General features: G+C 48.4%; 1 protein-coding gene across 5 annotated transcripts; it reads right to left on the minus strand.

Annotated features, from left to right (window-relative positions):
* Window positions 1–478: 478 nt before the first annotated feature.
* On the minus strand, window positions 479–18909 carry dtnbb (dystrobrevin, beta b). 5 transcript variants are annotated; one of them, XM_029829728.1, is made up of 19 exons: window positions 18603–18857; window positions 16810–16856; window positions 16042–16109; window positions 15735–15815; window positions 15399–15612; window positions 14001–14086; window positions 13636–13790; window positions 13458–13560; window positions 13218–13384; window positions 13012–13136; window positions 6194–6284; window positions 5696–5784; window positions 5374–5487; window positions 4213–4309; window positions 4003–4023; window positions 3323–3482; window positions 3157–3246; window positions 3002–3055; window positions 479–2638 (listed from the first exon to the last, which is right to left on the minus strand). In XM_029829728.1, exons 3-19 carry the CDS (start codon window positions 16106–16108, stop codon window positions 2613–2615), a joined length of 1740 nt encoding a protein of 579 aa, XP_029685588.1. In that variant the 5' UTR covers window position 16109; window positions 16810–16856; window positions 18603–18857; the 3' UTR covers window positions 479–2612. The 5 variants fall into 5 exon arrangements, with proteins under 5 accessions (XP_029685588.1, XP_029685582.1, XP_029685584.1 ...); XM_029829722.1 differs by having other exon boundaries at window positions 13458–13563; window positions 18603–18856; XM_029829724.1 differs by having other exon boundaries at window positions 5696–5781; window positions 13458–13563; window positions 18603–18855.
* Between the last annotated feature and the right edge of the window lie 212 nt (window positions 18910–19121).

Below are 19121 nucleotides of genomic sequence, written 5' to 3' on the forward strand. Positions count from 1 at the left end.
AAGACCTGTAAAAGAGAAACTGATTAGGTTTTGGTTAAATCAGTGCAAATAAGTCCACACTTAATAATTTTAATATCAATTTATTACACATGTACACTAATTTAACAAATGAAATAATATACTTGCGTGGTTTGTGCTGTTTTAATGTATTTATTTTTAATGTCAGATAACATATTAGCACATTAATGTATCAAAAAAGTGGCTGCTTAAAACTACTGCAGTAAAAATATGAACGCCTCATCAGCATATTAGATTTGTTGTACAGATGTGTTTAAAAAAGTAATATTGTCCATTCTTAAACTCAACATTCTTGTTATTCTTAGTTATATTCTTGTTATTCTATTATATTAAGCTGTAAAAGTTACTTTACATGGAGAAAAATTTGAAAGTAGAAGTCCTAACCTCATAGAAAATAAGCAGAAATTCAGTTAAAAATAGGTTATTTTAGTGTGCATTTTAGTGAAACACAACCACAAGCCATATTTTAAATCTCTTTAATATATCTCACATTTGATTTATTTACAAAAGACAGTGACTTTGTGACATAGAACTATGATTTCTTTTGTAAAATCAACAGAAGAAAAAAAAGTAGCAGAAGCATAGTAACCATATAGAACATATACAGTACATAGATAAGTAACATCAGGGGAGCTTTGCCGCCGTCGCCGACGCCCTCGCCTGTCTGGCTGAGTCTCATGTAGCCTGAGTTTGGTCTGACAGGACATACAGACGCTTCAGCACTACCTTTGGAATGTTTCCCACCCACGTTTGACCAGCTGTGCCAGACATTCTCTGGGTCGCCACTGTGGGTCACGCAATGACCTATTGCAGATACACTCATAAACACCTGCAGGCGTCTGCAAGAAAAGGTTTGGCACATATGCAAAAGGCTTCCCCCAACAACACATTTATGAAATCAATAAAATCCCAACAAAGTCACAGAGCAAAACTCCAAGGAAAAGGCTGATTGATGGTCTGATCTGCTGTAAGGATCCTCTGAACGGCACTATACAGGACGGCTACAGGCACAAACTGAAAACCAACCAACAAATGCAACAAAACAAAGCTTCTGAGGTCAGATGCGCAGACACAGTGAAGGGGAAGACAGTTTCAGACGCTTCGCCTCTGCATTCTCGCAGCTCTTGCCGCTCTCCTCCATCCTGGTGCTTTTAGTGACTTGTGGTGTTTTGGATTCTGATCCAGGTGCGAGTGTGAGATAAACCAATCACGTCACATTTACGCCACCAACATTAAACCATAACAACCATGAAAACATGGCGCGAACCAAAGTGGCACACCGAGAACAGCAACAACAGAGGAGCCTCTTTTCTTTTTTTTGTTCTTTTTCTTGCGGTGGATGATATGATCTGGGAAGCGTGTGCATTTATAACTCCACGAAGGCCAAAGTGTCAAAGTAAGCGACCTGAAAACAAACACGTCTCTGAAGGACACAAATCCACACGGGGACAGACTTTATCCACGAACATGCTTCACTGAACTCCACCTCCAGACCCACAGTCTTCACCCACGGCTTCGTCGCACAGAATCACACAGAATTGGAATAAATTAAACAAACATGCCGCCTTCCCGCACGGCTCCAGCGGAAGGACTCATCTAAGAACGATCCCTTTGCCCCTCAGTGTTAACCTTTGACCTCTCGGGCTGCGGCCTACGACATCACCGCTCCCTGAGCACCGACGCTCGCTCCTTTAATAAATACATAAATCTAACAAAGCTACTTGCTCACGACGACCTCCTCACACAGCCTGTCGGTGTTCACACCTCAACTAAAGCCCAGAGATCAATCAGTGAATCTACTGTGACGTGTGTGTTGAGATTGACCTCATCGTTGTGTGTGTAGATGCCCCTGTTCAGAGCGCTGGGGCAGCAGTGCAGCGTCCTGGCTAGAAAAGCTCTTTTGGCTGGTTAAAAGGGGCCAATGTGAAAGATTAAATCTACTGTCAATCCATAAAGACAGCATTAGACAAACTAGGAAGGACGGAAGAGTTTTCACGGCGCCGAGATGAAAGAAACAACAGAATGAACTCAGCGTGCAGCATCAGCTCAGTTCCCTTCTTGTGTTTGAACCGAGGATGATCTGCTGAGGGATGATCTGCTGCTTTATTGTGCCACTTCTGGATAAGAGGGTAATTTCTGAGGCTTCTGACGGGCTCCACCAGCTCAGTAGCCCGCTCCAGACGCCAGTGCAACCTCATGCAAAATCACACCCACACACCCCCACACACACCCACACAAAGAGCCTAACCTAAAATACTAGCACTGATGATGCAAAAGCAACAACAGGGAAGGGTGGGGGGGCTTCAAGTGGGGTGTTCCCTTTTACAGTGTTTTATGTACAGGATGATCTGCTGCTGTGGAAATGGGGGGGGCACGTGAGCTGCTCTCCAGCGGTTCGGGAGGGAAATGGTCGGGTAATTACAGCAGTTTTCTTTTACAAGACGACATACACACTCGTTAATTGGACACATCCTGCTACCTGCAAGATGCAAAGGACTGGTTGTTTTCACATAGTGAAATCCTGGTAGATTACAGCATGCATTACTCTAGGTTCTAATGCCTCTGGCCGGGTGATGGAACGACGGAGCCTCCCCTCAGTGTTTCGGTACCCTCATTGTACCTGCACACACACACACACACACACACACACACACACACACACACACACACACACAGAGCATGTTTATTTCTGCTGCAGGGATAAATTACTTTGTGCAGTGAAGAATGTGTCATGTCTTCCCTGCCCTCTGGGTCCACATTACAGAGCAGTCAGTCTGTATTTTAGAGAAAACAGAGGCAAACCAGGCTCTGATGGATCTATTTATGGCAAATTGTTTCTATGACAATTAAACAAGGATGAGGTCATTTTAATTTATTGCAATTCCTACTTCTTGCATTTCATACTGGTTTCCCGGCTTCAGCCGGGAAGAAGGGCGAGACAGTCGGTAATTTCCCTGTTACTGGAGCGTGAGCGCAGACTCACCTCTGTCCCCTCCGTTCCTCATGTTGGCCTCCTCCTCATCTCCTCCGTCATCCACTGAAAAGAAGCGATTCTCTTTTGAAAATGTCCAAATGTGCTACTGTTGTGTGTCCTGTGAATGTGCTGCACATGTTGCAGAGGGAACGTTCTAAACTGACCTGAGTGCAGCTCTTTCACCAGAGACGACATCGTGTTTGTGATCGAGTCAGCGGCGACTAAAAGATCGTTCCGAAGGTTTCTAGGTACACCTAGGAAACAGACACCTTCGTTTAAACGTGCGTTGCAGCTTCAGGAGGAGCTTCTGAGGCGCTGGGGAAGTCTCACCCTGAGCAAAGGCCTCGAGCACGTCACCCCCCACCCCCGCCAGGCAGTCCTGGGGCGTGTGGGTCGGGGTGGAGCCAGCCGATGTGGAGCGGATGGGCATGGGCATGGAGCAGCCGGCGCTGTGGCTGGGGGAGGAATGGGGGGATCCTCCAGACTGCGACTGCAACACAAACAAGCCCGAACTGTCAGAAAGTCACGCTTTCCCCTCAATCTGTCGTGTTTTGCTCCCTGATGCGTTCTAGCTGAACCCTGGGGTGACGCTTAAATCAAAGACCTCCGTCCTTAAAGAAACAAGGAGACCGAAGTACAGAGAAGCCTCTAGGAAATCCTGGACCGGCTGTCTCTGTAGTCCACCTTGACTGGATCGGGGAGGTAATAAAGAGCATGTGACGGTGAGCGCTGATGCTACACATCCACCTCACACAGGCGGGATCACTGTCTGCTTCCAGGCCCAGCGTGGTGGCTCCAGGCCAGGCAGCAGATGGGAAACCAGACTGCAATGGCATTCTAGGAGGGGCTGATGAAAGGAACAGGTCTTTGAGAGAAACGCGGCTCTCTCAACTAGTTTGAGAACTAAAAAAAAAAAAAAGGAATTTAAAAGCATCCAGGTCATGAACCTGCGCTCTCTAGTGCATGCTGAATGTGAGTGCTGAGTCTAAAAAGCAGCCTTGCAAACTTACGGCCTGTTTCTGCTCTTCATCCTATCAGCCAACAAAGGTGAGCATTAAAAAAGAGCAAGGAGAGATTTGGGATTAAATCAGCTTCACATTTAATTAAAAAGGCTTCCAAAGCCTCAAATGCAGACTTCTTTTAGGAGATTAGCGCTGACGATTGCTTAAGAGCAGTGACACCTGCAGGTCCTTGGGCTGGACTATGTTGGATTACTTTACCTTCAACAGCCTCATGAGACTCTCCAGCTGCACCATCAGCTCCCGCCTGCTCTCCTGCAGCGCTGACATGCGCCTCTCCAGCTCGTCTTTCCTGTGTCTGTGGCAGATTGAAAGAATTTAAGCGTGTGTGTGTGTGTGTGTGTGTGTGTAGGGGGGGGTTGCATTTCCAAACATCCGTAGTCTAACTTTTCACTTCCTGTGTGTGGATAGGCCTTTTCTCTACCTGAATCCTCGCCCACCTCGTGCTTTTAACACTTTGAAAGTACATTTACAACCGCAGCCTAAAGCATTCACATACTTTCATATACTCGTTTACACACTTACATTTACTTAATTACATTTTAAGCAAGACTATCAAGGTTTTATTGTCTCTGCCTGCTGAATTCAACCCTCATTCCAAAACCCTTAAAGTTTAATCTGCTGTTAAACAGCAGGTAACTGAATATAGTGTTGAACCTTGAGCTCGAATCTGAGGATTCTGGTGTATTACTGCCCCCTAGTGTTAATAGTGTGATGCTGCAGCTTTAAACGGTAGGGGTACTGCATTGAGGGGTACCCATGTTCAGCAACACAGGAGCTGTTCTGTGCTGCTCAGCCTCCTGATAAATAAAGCCAATATCAGAACGGAGCAGGCAGCATTCAGATGCGGTGCACACTCTACCATGAAATAATAATTATTTGATAATATCCTGGCCTAAAACCTGAATCATAAACAGGCTCAGTGAGCTGTAAAAATGCTCCTAGACACACTGGCATTAAACCGTAGAAAATCAAGTGGCATAAGTCTACCCTCCAGTTATGCAAAACAATTATCTTACAGTTTAGTTTGTGCCATTCTAATCCAAATATATCACGATGGTCTCCTTTTCATGCATATACAGTATCTGAATGAATGGTAAAACAGAGCCTGTGTGATTCCTCATACTATATAATTTATGGTTTTACAACATTCAAAAATACTTTTGATCTAGTTGTAAACCTGTAAACTAGTGCGTTCCTCAGAACAGAAGGATGAGAAGTCATTCGGATAAACGAGTGCTTCGATGTTGTTAATCCGCATTTTGTTGTGTTGCTGACAGGAAGCTCATTTAAAATAACCGCTGAACTCAAGAGGCATTATTTCTACAGTTGGGGAGAGGAGGCAGCGGCACGATGCGATACCTGAGGAGCCGCAGTTCGGTCAAGAGCGTTGGGTTCTGCTGGGCTTTTTCCGGGGTGGGCTGAGAGGCCTGCTCATGCTCCAAACGCAGCCGCTGGATCTCCTGGAGGATCTCCCTGCACGGATCGACCAGTCAATCAGGTCAACAATGGGGAAAACAGTGAGATTATCCTGAACTCTGTGGCCCCAAAAGATCTAAAAACAACATGGTTGGCCTGTCTGACTTTTCCTTTTCAGCTCATTTTAAATGGAAAGTTCAGTAGTCGTAAGCAGATGAGATCATTTTAGGCTGCAAAAATACACAGCTACAAGACTAAATTTTACCTGTTTTTGTTCTCCAGCTCTGCAATCAGTTGCCTCTGTTGCTTGTTGGCATCAAAGTTGAAGCTCAGGTCTGATGGAGGACACTGCTGCTGGAGATACATTTGGAAAAGAATCACGCGACTAAATTAAAACAGTGCGAGAATAAAAGTGAAACACAGTAGATGGAGACAACCCATGATTTATAGCTGTTCATTTTAACCACTTTAACCAGTTTGAGCCAATTTTGAGCACATTTATATGTAAATGAATACGAACATCAGCAGCTCCCATTAGAAGCCAGGAAACACCAGTTTATATTATAACGCCCGCTATTATGCTGAGTTAAATGTTGACTAATGAAGAATGGCGGCAGTTTCCATCAGTTCGTTGAAAACTTAAGAAATAAAACCCCTGTTTGATACGTGCCAGTGAGCTTCACACTTCAGCGGAGCGTCTAACAACAACGTGTCAAATCATTAAAGGTGAAGTGCAGGTGGACCCCGGCCCAGCGCCACTCACCGTGGAGTTGCCCGCCTCCGCTGCCAGGCGGGCCGCGTAGCGAGCGATGAGGCGGTGCTCTTCATCCAGCCGGCTGGGACTCTCCAAGACGCTGTCCAGAGCCAGGCAGAGAGGAATGTCACGCCAGTGAGCAGCTTATGTAAGTAAAAGTCTGCACAGTTCGAGGAAGCCAGATCTGAGCCGGGGGCTCGGGCGTGCGGCGTGCCAAGCGCAGTCACGAGCGTGCCAGTGTTCAAACGTGGCGCGAGACTTTAAATGAGCACGGCCGTGTCGTGTGGCGAGGACAGGTGACGGGACATATGTCGTCTCTGGCTTCTATCCCTGCCGCGTTAACCGCGAGCGCCTGGCGGCCTGGGCCAGAGACGCGGCGTGGAGCTGCCTTTTAATCGTTGTTTCTGTCAAAGTCCTTTCAGTCGGTGAGCAGATGGGGAGAGAAAAGTGCCGCGGCGACGAGCTGATTTAAGCTCCAGTTTATTTCCACAGTGATGATATCTCAGATTACAGGATGTTCTGACTCCACAAGCAGCAAATCGCTCCTCGCGTTCAGTAAAATGTCAAGAAATGTCCCATTTAATGGCTCGTCTTTGGCCTGAATGGGCTGTGAATGCAGCGTATAATCTGCACACGAGTGACCCGGCTGTGAATCTGGACCTGCCTGTCTCTCCTGAAGGTCCCGGTCACCTTCTCCAGGTTAGGAAGCTCTTTTTTAGCGTGCACACTGGCCACGAGGCTCTACATTAAGGCTGCAGCCCTCTGAAGTGGAAAACATGAACGGATCAGACGTTCTGCTGCAGAATGTTGGACCTTTGTTGTTGTTCACATCAGTTGGTCCTAAAAAAGTGGAGGTTTTTTACACATCCAGGAGGCACAAATCAGATTTCCCTGACAGTTTTTAAGGCAGCTGCTGGAACTGATTCCTCCACTCTGATGTTTTTTGGTGCCACATAAAACTGAGCTGCAGGCAGAAATGTTGGGTTTAAGCTGTTTTACGAGTCGTTACTGTTTGTTTTCTTTCAGGGGGCTGTCAGTTTGCTGAGAGCTCATCTGCATATTTTATGATTACGTTTGTTCTGAGGTAAAGTTAAGGTTAAGGTTAAGGTTAAGGTTAAGGTTAAGGTTAAGGGTTCATGACTGACGCAGCTCGTTCTCAATAAGACCTCATCAAGCTCAAAGTTTTTTTCCCTTTTTGAAAAACTTTGTGGTTCTGCACAACGGCCAGGTGATAAACTGCTGTTCGCCTCCAGAGAATCGTGTGGCGGCGGCGCGATTGTCTGCGAGAACAGGAGGCGGCGAGTGTGTGTGTGTGTGTGTGTGTGTGCGTGTGTGTGTGCGTGTGTGTGTGCGTGTGTGTGCCGTGTCAGCAGAGCAGACTGTGATGGAGGCTGAGAGCAAAATACGCAGCACTTCTATGAGTCGGCGGCGACACACAAAGGCGAGAGTTTCTTTCTGACAAAGTGGAACGTGGCAAATGTGGGAAGCACCGACGGCGCTTTTCAGCGCGGCGCTCTCCGGTCCTGCATTATTCACCGCGAGCGCGCCTGATTCACCGGGACGATTGTGACGATAGATTCGTACTTACAAGAGTGGGAGGCAGGCAGGGAGTGACCTGAATAAACCTAAAAAACTGGCTCCTTTCCCCCAGATCTGACAATGAAACATCATCAAAAGCACCGGGATCATCAAACACAATTCAGACAACCCCCCCCCCCCCAAGTTTAGCCTCCCTGCATCCTCCAGAAGAAGGATCTGGATTAGAGGGCATCCATTCCAGCCCTCCAGTTATCAGGCTGATTACTTGGTCTGATTCAGAGGCCGGTTCGCCACCTCGGGCGTCTCACCCCTGGTTACCGGCAGCTCCAGGAGGCGGCGCATAAGGTTCACCTTGGCAGGAAAGCCGATCTGATATCGACTGAGTGTCTCATTATCCCCGACTGAGTTCCTACAGCAGGACAAACACACAATTTCAGGTCGCCCGGTGGACATTTCCTCCGTCTCCGACCTGCTTCCTCCTCTAACGTTCCGTGGGATGTCCTGGCCCGCTCTGCGATCCCGCTTCGCACCACAAATGGGCAGAAAGATGCAACAGCTACACAAATGGAACAACAGAAGCCTGCGGGAGCCTGTCCTGCTGATCCATTACAGCTGCAGAGAGCTGTCCTCCACACAGAACAGAGGCAGGATGGCTCATTACCACCGTGAGTAAATAATCACAGAGCTGGCTCCCGACTGTCGGAGCGCCTGCGCCGGCTCCGCTTTACACCATCAAGCTCCAGTTCCATCATCATCTATTTGTCAAATCAACCCTTTAAGTAGGAGCGCGCAGGCATCCTTCATGACAGCGAACCAAATTTCCCTCTAAAAATACACTCACAAGGGCTGCTCAGGCACAAGGGAGCAAACAACATCTGGAGTCTGATTTGCCGGACCATTTCCCCCCGTGGAGGCGACTCCGGAAGATTGTGCAGACTGACCTCAGCGAAGGGCTTTAAGAACTTCCTCTGCCTTCTGTGACCTAACCCTGAAGGACCGTTAGCACGCCGCGAGCAAACCAAATGAGAGGGGACAATCGCAGCGGGAGGGTGAGTCTGAGAGACGCCGAGCCTGCGGTTGCTTACCTTTGGGTAGGTGTGGGTGCCCCGGAGGACATGAGCATTGTGTTGTTCATGGTGTTGGCCACCGGTGCCGGCTGACTAAAAGACAAGATTAGAGGTCTTTAATGCCCGCAGAGGCCGGCGGTGCTCATCAGCGGGGGGAGAGGTGGAGGGCATCCGCATTTTATTAGTAATCATGAATCAGCGATCCTGGCTGCAACTGTACAACAGAGGCTGAGAGAGGAGATCATGGCAGTCCCGCGCCGGCTGCGCAGGAGTCCAGTTAACCTTTAATTAAAGCCGTCTCTCTGTCACCTTTACTGGGAAAAGGTGGCTCAGAATTAAGGCGAATTAACAGGAGCCACGACGGCAGAGAAGAAATGTGATTAGAGGAAGTCGAGGCGAGGTGACATTGCGGGAGGAGATTTATGCAGCAGAGCAAACAGAGCCACCGGGATCATCTGGCGGCTGGATCAGAACCCCCCCCCCACCATCTCCCAGACCGCCGTCTCATCAACCGAGCCGGTGCAGCTGACAGCCGCCTCCATCCCGCCGTAACTGTTTTAGCATCGCAGAATGTTGGGTAGCTCTGAGTCTTCTGAGGCTCATTTGTGCCATCAGCATTTTTGGGTCCAAAATGAAAGTGTTTGTTAACCAGCAGAGTTCTGTTATCAGCACGAGGCACAGCCACAAGCCACAAGCAGCAGCAAATATCTGCTTACTGCCAGTTAGCCGGCTGCTCAGGATCGGGCCGAACCGGAAAGTCTGTTGGTTGAAAGTTCCCGCAGGACAAAAGCCCACAGATTTAAACACCCTGACGACGGCGATCCCTGCTTAGCTACCACAACAGGGCGGGAAAGATGAAGCAGGTGGAGGCAAATCCCCAGTCTGGACACCCCCCTCCTTTCCCCTGAAGGCGATGGTTGGGATGTGGGTGGGGGGTCCAGGCAGGTGAGGCATCACACTTACCTCGGCGAGCGCTCGTCTGGCTGGCAAAATGCATCCAAGCGCCGCTGCCGCCTGGTTCCTACTGCCTGCTCCGGACCGAGCAGGCGAGCATCTCAATGTACTACACTGCTGCTGTCTCCAAGGAAACTCAGCCGTCACATGACTTTGTGACGAGGTCGATCTCTCTCTCTCTCATTCCCCTCCTCTCTCTCTCTCTCTAAAGCACTAAAACACTTCTCACCACGCTCGCAGGCTGGAAATCAGGGAAATGTTGCTCGCCAAAGACGCCAGAAATAAAAGCCCAGATCTACGCTCATCCCGTCAGGGAGGGGAGACGCGCGGCGGATCTCTGCAGCCGGTTAGCTGCATTTACATATCGCCCTCTTACCTTACGAGTTACATAAGTCGCAGCTCTTCCTGCTCCATAAATAATCAGCGCACATTTCTGGGCACATCAGTGGAACTCCAGGCTGAGCCGGGGCTCCAACACCAGAGCTTCCTTTGACACCAGGGCTCCAGTCAGCCAGCCGATCAGCACCGTTCACCTGTGGGTCCTGCCTGTCTGCCTCAGAGGTCACATTTTAGGCTCGGTCTGCAATGCGCCGGTCACGTGCTCCAGCCGTGCGCTGAATGACAATGTACCATCCTTCCGTTGTACTCCGGGGGGAGCCAGCAGGAGCCCATCACACACGTTCACACACGTTCGCACACGTTCACACACGTTCGCACACGTTCGCACACGTTCGCACACGCCGGTCTGATTGCTAGAAACCACATATGCACGACTGCCTTCAATTACCGTCGCTTGGCTGAAAACAATAAGCAAACACGAAGCGTTCTGGACAGGGAGGCAGACACAGGCTCCACCAGCCACAGCCAAATGGAGGCTGCCCAGATGAAAGTGAATTACAGGCCACTCCTCTGCCTTTTAACTGCACTGATGGAATTTGCATTGACCTGGCGAATAAAGAAAAAGACCTACAACAGAAGTGGGTCGTTTTTAAACCGGCAAGGGACACGCTGGGATTGTGGAAAGCAGGAAAACCTGCAACTAACAGGAACTCCGGCGACATGTAGTGCCTTTCACATTAATGCAAAGTCGAGTAAGTCTGTCTCACAAGGTGCCAAACCTCGAAATTCCTCTCCAGATCCCAGAGAATCTCAGTGACAGGTGAGGGGACAGCAAAATCCAAACCTGGGCTGTTCTTGTCTCCGCTCATGGGCGCCGGTAAACACTTCAGACCGGCAAAAGAACGGCTCTGAAGAGCACAAGGGTGGGGGTGGGGGGTGGGGGGGTGGTTCGGGAAACCTGCATCATTCAGAAGCTGCGATCAAACCTGCAGCGCAAACCTCAAACTGCCATTTTTACCCAGCAGAGACGCCGTGCTGACGGACGTCTGGTTGTTCAATACCGCGTCCTCGCTGACATAATTCTGCTGCACTGTACTGGGAACAAAGGCAGAGGAACGGTATTGTTGGGAGCCGGAGCCGTTTGGGGGAGGATTTCTGGGAGCTGCAGGGACACCATTGGTAGTTGAAGAACTTCTATATTTGTGCGGGAAGAGCGACAGAAATTCAGGTCAGAACACAAAGTCTTAGCCAACAGAGGGGTTGGGATGGGTTATCTTAGCATAACAGCTAATCTGGCGCTGCTAAACTAATAATATCAGATATATACGGTCAATGTTCGCTTAACAATCCACTATAGATTCTAGTCAACTGCTTTAATCGGCATTTTCTCCACTAGATGCTGCCAAATCTCAAACGATTAGTTCTACATTTAAAAAAAAATTAACTATAAAATGAGGTAACATTGATAGTATATTAACCTTATGAGGTAATCTAGTGTGTTCCTTTTTCTTCTCCAACCCTTGCATATACATCAGTTCTCATATTTGTAATATAAATCTATTTGAGTATTTGTTCAAATCTATTTCTGTGCTTCAAGGACAGGCAAGTCTGCTTTGAGAGCAGCAGTCAGAATAAAAACATCATCGTGTGGCAGCTGTTGGATGTATAAAAATATCTCTTTGTGCCGTGTCGCCACGCTAAAGCAAAAATAGATGTCTGTTCTTAAATTTAAAAAAACCCCCCGAAAAGTCAGTGGACGCACGTAGTGGCGCCGACCTTGAAATGCCATCTGCAAGAGCAGGAGAATCCACTTTGTCCATCCAACCCTTGAAAGTCTGAAAGTGACGGGACATTTCCGGGACGACTCCTGGGAAAACTCTGATTTCGGGCAAAGCAGCCTCGAAACATCCAACTCAATAAAACGCAGTTGTGTCACTGAGATGTAATCCAATGCAGATTAGCTGCAAATGGTATTCCAATCAATATTAATCTGCTTGTGCGCTGTAATTTCACGGTACACAGCCGATACTGAGCTGATCCAATCAGATTTGGCCTCTCAGCTGGAGGAAAACTTCCAACCTTTTTTCATCTCTCTGCACTGCGATGAAATGTAAATGTATGCAAATGTAGACCTCGTTCGGGATGGGGGGGGGGGGGGGGGGTGTTGCAGAAAAATCCTTCCGTCGCAGTGGACGTGAGGGATGACCGATGGCGCCGGGAAAACAGGAAGGGTCCCTTGGTGGATTTAAGTTTTGGTCATGGCGATTCTCTCCCCACGCTTCACCCGTCAGTTCCCCGCTGCAGCTCGCCTGCAGCTCCCGCACACGCCACCGCCCCCGTTTTATGGCTGCGGCTCGAACGTGAAGCATGAAGATGAACGCCAGGGTGAGGAAGTGCAGAGATTCACTTCCTGTTGATGCCAGGGACGGGCAAAATTTGTAAATCAGGCGAGGAAACGTACGAAATGACCCCGGCGAGGTCGATTCCAGCGGATGTATCTCAGCGGTGGAAGTGATTATGGAAACAGCCCTATTTGTCAACTGAAATGTAAATGAACGCGCGCGGTTTGAGACGGCGGCAGACTTTAATGCATTTCCTGTAATGATTCTCAGACGCCTCGCAGCCGCACGCCTGTGATTTATGCCGCTTCGCTGCCGGCAACGCGGCAAGGACGGCGGCGCCGTTAAAAGGCAGCCCTTCCCAGTATATCACCATATTCATGTCAGGAAATGATGGTGGGATCGGTGTCCGAGGGTGGGGGGGGGGGGCGTTGTGCTCAATCCGTCACGCACTGACAGAGTAATGGAAAGATGAGCGCCGTTACATGGCGGGAGCAGGCTGTAGATCAGGAGCGTGCGGGGCTGGTAATCGACAAATCGGCCAGGTTTTCCTCCTGGCTGACACCAGGAGCGCTTCAGGGACACTTACACGGTGTGGGTGAGCTCCTGCGGTCTTTCGGCCTGCTCCGGGAACACGGGATGCGGCGGCTCTCCGATGGGGACGCAGCCTAGAGATTTACTGATGGCGTGGCTCAGCTTCTTGGCCGGAGACTTCTGTGGGGAGGACAGGAGGAAAATACGGGGTCAGCGAGTCATCTGCGCACTGCGATGACATGATGAGAGCAGCCAGCTCACCCAGGACGAGTGCTCCTTCATCTGGTGCTGGTTGCTGTGGGGACCGTTGGCATGACCGCGCCAGAAGCAGCTCTGGCACAGCTGGTAACCATGACACTGCTGGCAGCGGTAGCGGAAACCCATCATGCTCTCGCTCCGGCAGTATGAACATTCCACAGGATGGAAGACTGGGACGCCATCAGAGGAAGAGTATTTCAGATCAGAGACGTCGGCGGATACAGTCGATGGTTCCAGCCTTACCATTCTCTACGTTGGCGAGTCGGTGCATGAGCGGCAGCCACACGAGGCATTGAGGGGGAGGATCTGCCATCAGCACATCCAGGAACGTGTTCAGCAAGATCTTCTTCTAGATGCAAACACAAATGCGCTCAAATGTGGACACACTCGCACTGGGGGACGGAGGGGATCGAACTCATACCTGCTGAGGGAAGCAGGTCCGCACCGAGTGCTCCGTGTAACCAAAGGAAGGACCCTCAAACACGGCTGTGGGCAGCTTCAGCACCTCGCGGAGAAACTGATCAAACTTGGCAAATATCATGAGTCCGCTTGAGTCTGAGATCTGTGAGAAAATATCTTAAGGGACAAATATGGCTCTGATTACTCTCTACAGCCTCTATGAACGTGACTCAAGAGCAACACCCAGTGGTTATTTAACGGAACTGCCCGATGGTCGCTGTTCCAGAAACAGCTTTGACAAGATGAAACACAAATGACTAAACATTAGAGGGGTAAAATGGCTCAGGTGTGGATATGAGTCATTCAGGTGCACTGAAATGTACTTACAGCGCAGTTTGTCCACAATTTTCCCTCCACACATCGTAGACAGCATGGCTTTCACCGAGAAAACGGTCAGCTTTCCATGACTTTCACTGCACATAAATCAATATGCACCTTTTAAATTGAAGGTAAAATTTACGTCACATCATCGAAAGACCATTGGAACATGTGGCTTAATGGTTTATAGACTGGAAACTGTGTTGAGCAAGTGAAGGAGCGCTAATTCATAATAAAAATAGATATTAAGAAACTGCTCTTCAACTAAAGTATATTTTTGTCCACTATAGCTCGAGTGTATGTAAAAAACCTTATTTAGAATATTTTCTCAATCAGTGACTATGTTGTGCATGTTTAAGCTAATACACCACACTGATTTATCATCTTTTACGTCTAATTCTAATTCCGAGTTGAGCTATAAATTCTATGCAAACAATTTTGTGAAGCAGACTGATGGCACAAGACATGTAATGAACTGTTTACTGAGCAAATAAAGCCCACGGAGTAGTTCTCTCTGTCGCCTCCTGCTGGTCAAAGGGGAGAATTAGCGTCAGTCCATGAAGATGAAAAGCAGAATATTGACTCATATCTGCCTTTTTTCCACATCACTGACTTTGTTAGAAAACACTTTTTAAGAAGTTACTGAGCCTCAGCAACAAGCTCGATTGATTTTGGATGTGATTGTGGGTATTTTTATGGTATTTACATCCAGAATATGGCTGAAACTCAGCACTCGGGTGTAAAAAAAAAAGCCTTTTTACTGTTTGTTTATTAATTTTTTATGCTTTCCAGGCCATTTCTTTGCATGAGAGTCAGTTCCAGAGTTCCTCAGAAGGACAGCGTCATGAATATCACAGTGCTGCAGCAGGACGGCGGCGTAGATAAGGCCGAAAGCTGCTGAGACCGGCGATGAATAGACACGATAAGCAGCCAATCAATTTCGAGCACACTAGGTACAATAATGAGAGTGAGCTTTATGGTCAATAATAAACCTCTGCAGGATGCTCACCATCCAAGGCCTGCAGGCCTTGAGCGGCAGGCAGACAGTGAAGCATCACCAGGGACACATTCTTTGTATCTGCTGCACGAGAGGGAAAAATCTGGCAGATCTCTTCGGAGCCAGATCATCCTGAAGCCTAAAACCTGTCTAGATGGATTGTTTGGCTGGCACTGAAAATAGGGTCGAGTTCTACTTTCTTTAAAAAAATTTAAATTAAGATCTTCGTGATGGGTTTCATATTTGTATTTAGTGTAGTCAAGCAATACGTGAAAGAAAGGGTCATTTCATCCCTGCCAATGTGCAGAATCAGTTCCCACAACAGCAATCCCAAACGATTGGTTTTTCTCCTATAAAGGAAACTTTAAAGACATTTCTTTGGCAGATCACATCTTTCACAGGGAATGTACCTGTCGTAGGTGGCCACCATGAAGTTGAGCAGCAGCCCGATGGACTGCTCCACGTTGATCTGGTGGGTGGTGGGCAGCCTCTTGTTGAGCTGGTAGTAGATGGAAGACAGGATGGTCTCCAGCCGCGACACATTGATCTCAGCGTTGTGGTCCAGCGTGTTGAGCCCGTTGTCACGAAAGGCTTCGATCATGTTCCAGACGTCCACCAGGTGAACTGTGGTGTGTGTGTGTGTGTGTGTGTGTGGTGGTGGGGTGGGGGGGTACAGTCATCAGTCACATTTCTGCTGGTGACCCAGCATACAAGAGATAGATTTTTAAGCTTCCACGTGCACTTACGGTTGCATCTCTTCTGCACAAACCGGAGTTTGCAGGCGGTCCTGTAAGTCGACAGTCTGATTACGTCAAAATTCTGAGCTCCTGTGGGGGCAAACACACAAAGAAGGCCTTTAGAAAAAACATCACAATTACTTTTTCCTCCAGATTCATGAAATAAAAATAGCCTCCGAGGGCTCTCCGAGGGTCCATCCAAACACGGTGTGGGAGGAATCGCAGCATTCCGAACACGTGAGGGAGCGCGCGGCTCCTGCTGAATGACATGATCCGCCGCTGACGGCGAAGGCTCCTCGCAGTCACGTTCACTCACTCATTTCCATGAAGAGCTGTCTCTTCTCCACCATGGCCTTGCCTCGTTTAGTGCCTTCCTCGATCATTCTGCAGCACATCAGAAAGCAGAGCATGTTAGCGCCGCTGTTACCGGCAACACACGCCACCCTTTAGAAATACTGCGAAACAAGATGCTCTGTATCAGTTCTGCCTCCACATTGGCAGCTAAAAGGTGATACAGCTCCTGAATGCTCCTGCCTGAAGTTTAACAGATGGAGGATGTAGCTGGAGATATTTGTATGCGTATATTTGTATGTGGGAGATATTTTCACATTTATTGGCTTCTAATTTTCTCTAAGATATGAGTCTTATTTATAGAGCAATGGCTTATTTCACGCTTTGGGGAGTAATACGGTTTGAAAATCTGACTCTGCACAACTAAAGCTGGCCAATTAGCATTAGCTAATGATAACAAGAGTATTTCCCTGCTTGGTATAGGTGAGGATGACAGTCAGCAGTTTAGTGTCAGAGCAGCTGGTGTGTTTGAATAAACTTCTGATTTTTAATTTGACACAAAAAGCAATGGGAAAAGAAGCTATTGTTGTGTCTACTGTGACATGTGAGATGGCCAAACCGTCACTTGATCGCCCCCTGGTGGCAGGCTGTATAGAAAGATCCACCCCAGCCCCCGTCCCTTTATACAGTATGATACAGTGCTACCTGCATGCAGATGCCTGTTTAATGGTACCATTTTTCTGCAAAGTGCCCATCGTGTATGTGATTTCCTGAAGGACTTGAATGCAATTACCTGTTGCTGGCTGGATATCAAACAATGGGAAGCCGGAGATGTTCACCCTGCCAAGCAAAGCCGTAGATCAGAGTGGGTGTGAGAGCTGTTACTCCCTGACAAAACTGACTTTCACATAAGTAATTAACACTTCTGCCTCTCTCCCTCCTTCAAGGACTTCATAAATTCCCAATTTGTGCTTCTGTAGCCCCCCCTGCAGAGATGCTGGGGAGCTGGCGAGGGAGCGGTCCAGGGTCTGTGGTCGGTGCAAATGATAATTCTCCCTGACATCCCGCTCAGTGCTGAATGTGTCCTGTGGGCTAACGACACCGTCTGAGCCGGACCCGCTCCACCAACAGAACGTCACAGCTGACTGGAGAATGAGGGGCCCCGGAGAGTCTCGGTCCAGGGCTGGATCAGAGGCAGGGTGCGTTCACTGGCCGCGGCGAGGGATTGTGTTCAGGGTTCCACTACAGCAGAACTACAGCTCCCCAAGGTGCTACTCCAAACATCACACCAGCGTTACATAATTTCACACAAAGAAAATGTTTTGAAAAGCCTGAAAAGATAAAAAAAACAAGTTTTCACAGGTCTGATGTGATATTTAGCCTGTTCTTCCAGTTAGCGCCCATCTAGAGTTCATTTGTTAGATTATCACTAGTATTTGAAATCAACGTGGCACAAAGCTAATGAATGATATTTATGGAGCTAAAGTTTTGTATCCAAGAAACATGGGGGGACTGTGTCAATATATGTAAATATCACTCCTTAGTGGGCAAAAACACAGTGCTTCCTGCTCTTAAATCATTACAATAAAGAGTGATTTCCGACAGTTAAAAACCCAGATTCCTTTTAAATGCCTATTAAACATAAAATAAAGACACATCATTAGTGAGTAAAAGGTTATAGCAGCTGGACGTGGCTCTTTGTGGACAAAACGTGAAGTGAAACCCGGTTAAAATAGGCGCAGATTTCAGCCAAATATGCCACTTTTGAGCGTTTTCAGCGATTAGGGAGGGGGGAGGGGGGAGCTGTGGGTTTGCAGGGGGGCAGAACTATCAGACATGTCAGCAAAATAACACAACGCTTCCCTTGTAAATATTCAGCCTCTGAAGAAACTGCAGAAATTCATGAGTGGGCAACTCGGGCCTGGAATTGGCAGGCGAATATATGAAAATGTAAGCAGCTTAAAACTTGATGAATTCATGTCAGATGAGGAAGAGAGACAAGTTCATCATTCATACGGCTGGAATCGCGCTCAAATGAGGGAATTTAAGGATTCCCCCTTCCCATCGACCGTGGAATGGCATAAATAAAGCTAAACTTGGCGATTCGGGAAGAGTGCGTGTCTGTTCCGAGCCCATGAAGGTGCATCTGTAACCGCACCTTCGGCTGGAGGTAATGACAGCATCCTTTAGCAGGACTCGGATGCTGCAGTACCCCCCTCCCGCTATCAGTCACTTCTCCAGCGTCGAATCCCACCGAGCAGCCCTGCAACACATGTGCGTCAAACGCGTCCGCATCGCTCAGCAAACCGCACATTTGTGTGATTTCCGCAATGGGGACGGCGCGTCGTGATGCCCGTAAATATTTTTAGGGGGGTGAGGATGAGAAACAATGGCAATCCCGCGTCTTTGCTCGCTGGCGTAGCGGGGGAACTGGCCTTTTTTTTTCTGCCCGGGGAGGAACATCACGCAAGTTGGCGCTTACGGCATCGCCACCATCATCCTTATCAACATCATCATCATCATCATGGATGAGGATGAGAGTGGTCCGGGGTGAACAAGGAGATTTCCTCCGCGATCCGCGCTCACCTTTGACGAATTCGTGCGTGTGTCCGCCGACGTTACAGCTGCCCCCGCGACGCCAGAGCGCTCCGACGATCCATTGTCGTTTTCCGCGCTCCTCTCCTCTCTCATTCGGCTCCGGCGGGCAGAACAACGGTGGTGGGAGCGAACCAGCAACCCGCACTGCCGCGCGGCATCATCAGCGACCCAGCGGCAGAGGACGCGCAGCCAAGCACGGAGCTGCCATGCGCGACCACCCACCACACTTTTACGCATGTGCGCACGCACGCTGGTTAAAGGCGTACTACTACTATTGCTGCTTCTATTCTGAATTATGAGCTCAAAACAGGGGAGAAAAAAAGGGTTTAATTGTGTTTAAAGGAATATTTTAGCTTCTATGGGGCGCAATTTAATTACGTTTTTATCGAATTAAAGAAAAAAAGTAAAGCTTATTCATTTGTGTCTTGCTGGTTACATAGAAAAAATAAATAGAGATCAGATTTTTTTAAAAACGTTTCGGGAAAGCTTAATAACAAAAAAGAATCA

The sequence above is a fragment of the Takifugu rubripes genome, chromosome 2 (assembly GCF_901000725.2).
Source record: "Takifugu rubripes chromosome 2, fTakRub1.2, whole genome shotgun sequence".
NCBI lineage: Eukaryota > Metazoa > Chordata > Actinopteri > Tetraodontiformes > Tetraodontidae > Takifugu > Takifugu rubripes.

What these genes read in the sequence shown, in the direction of transcription:
- dtnbb (XM_029829722.1), bottom strand. Translation starts at nt 16,108, where the DNA reads ATGATCGAGGAAGGCACTAAACGAGGCAAGGCCATGGTGGAGAAGAGA. An exon ending in GGACCTGCTTCCCTCAGCAG is followed by an intron (nt 13,564 to 13,635) that starts GTATGAGTTCGA and finishes GTTTGCATCTAG; the next exon opens with AAGAAGATCTTGCTGAACAC. An exon ending in TGAAGGAGCACTCGTCCTGG is followed by an intron (nt 13,137 to 13,217) that starts GTGAGCTGGCTG and finishes TCCTCCCCACAG; the next exon opens with AAGTCTCCGGCCAAGAAGCT.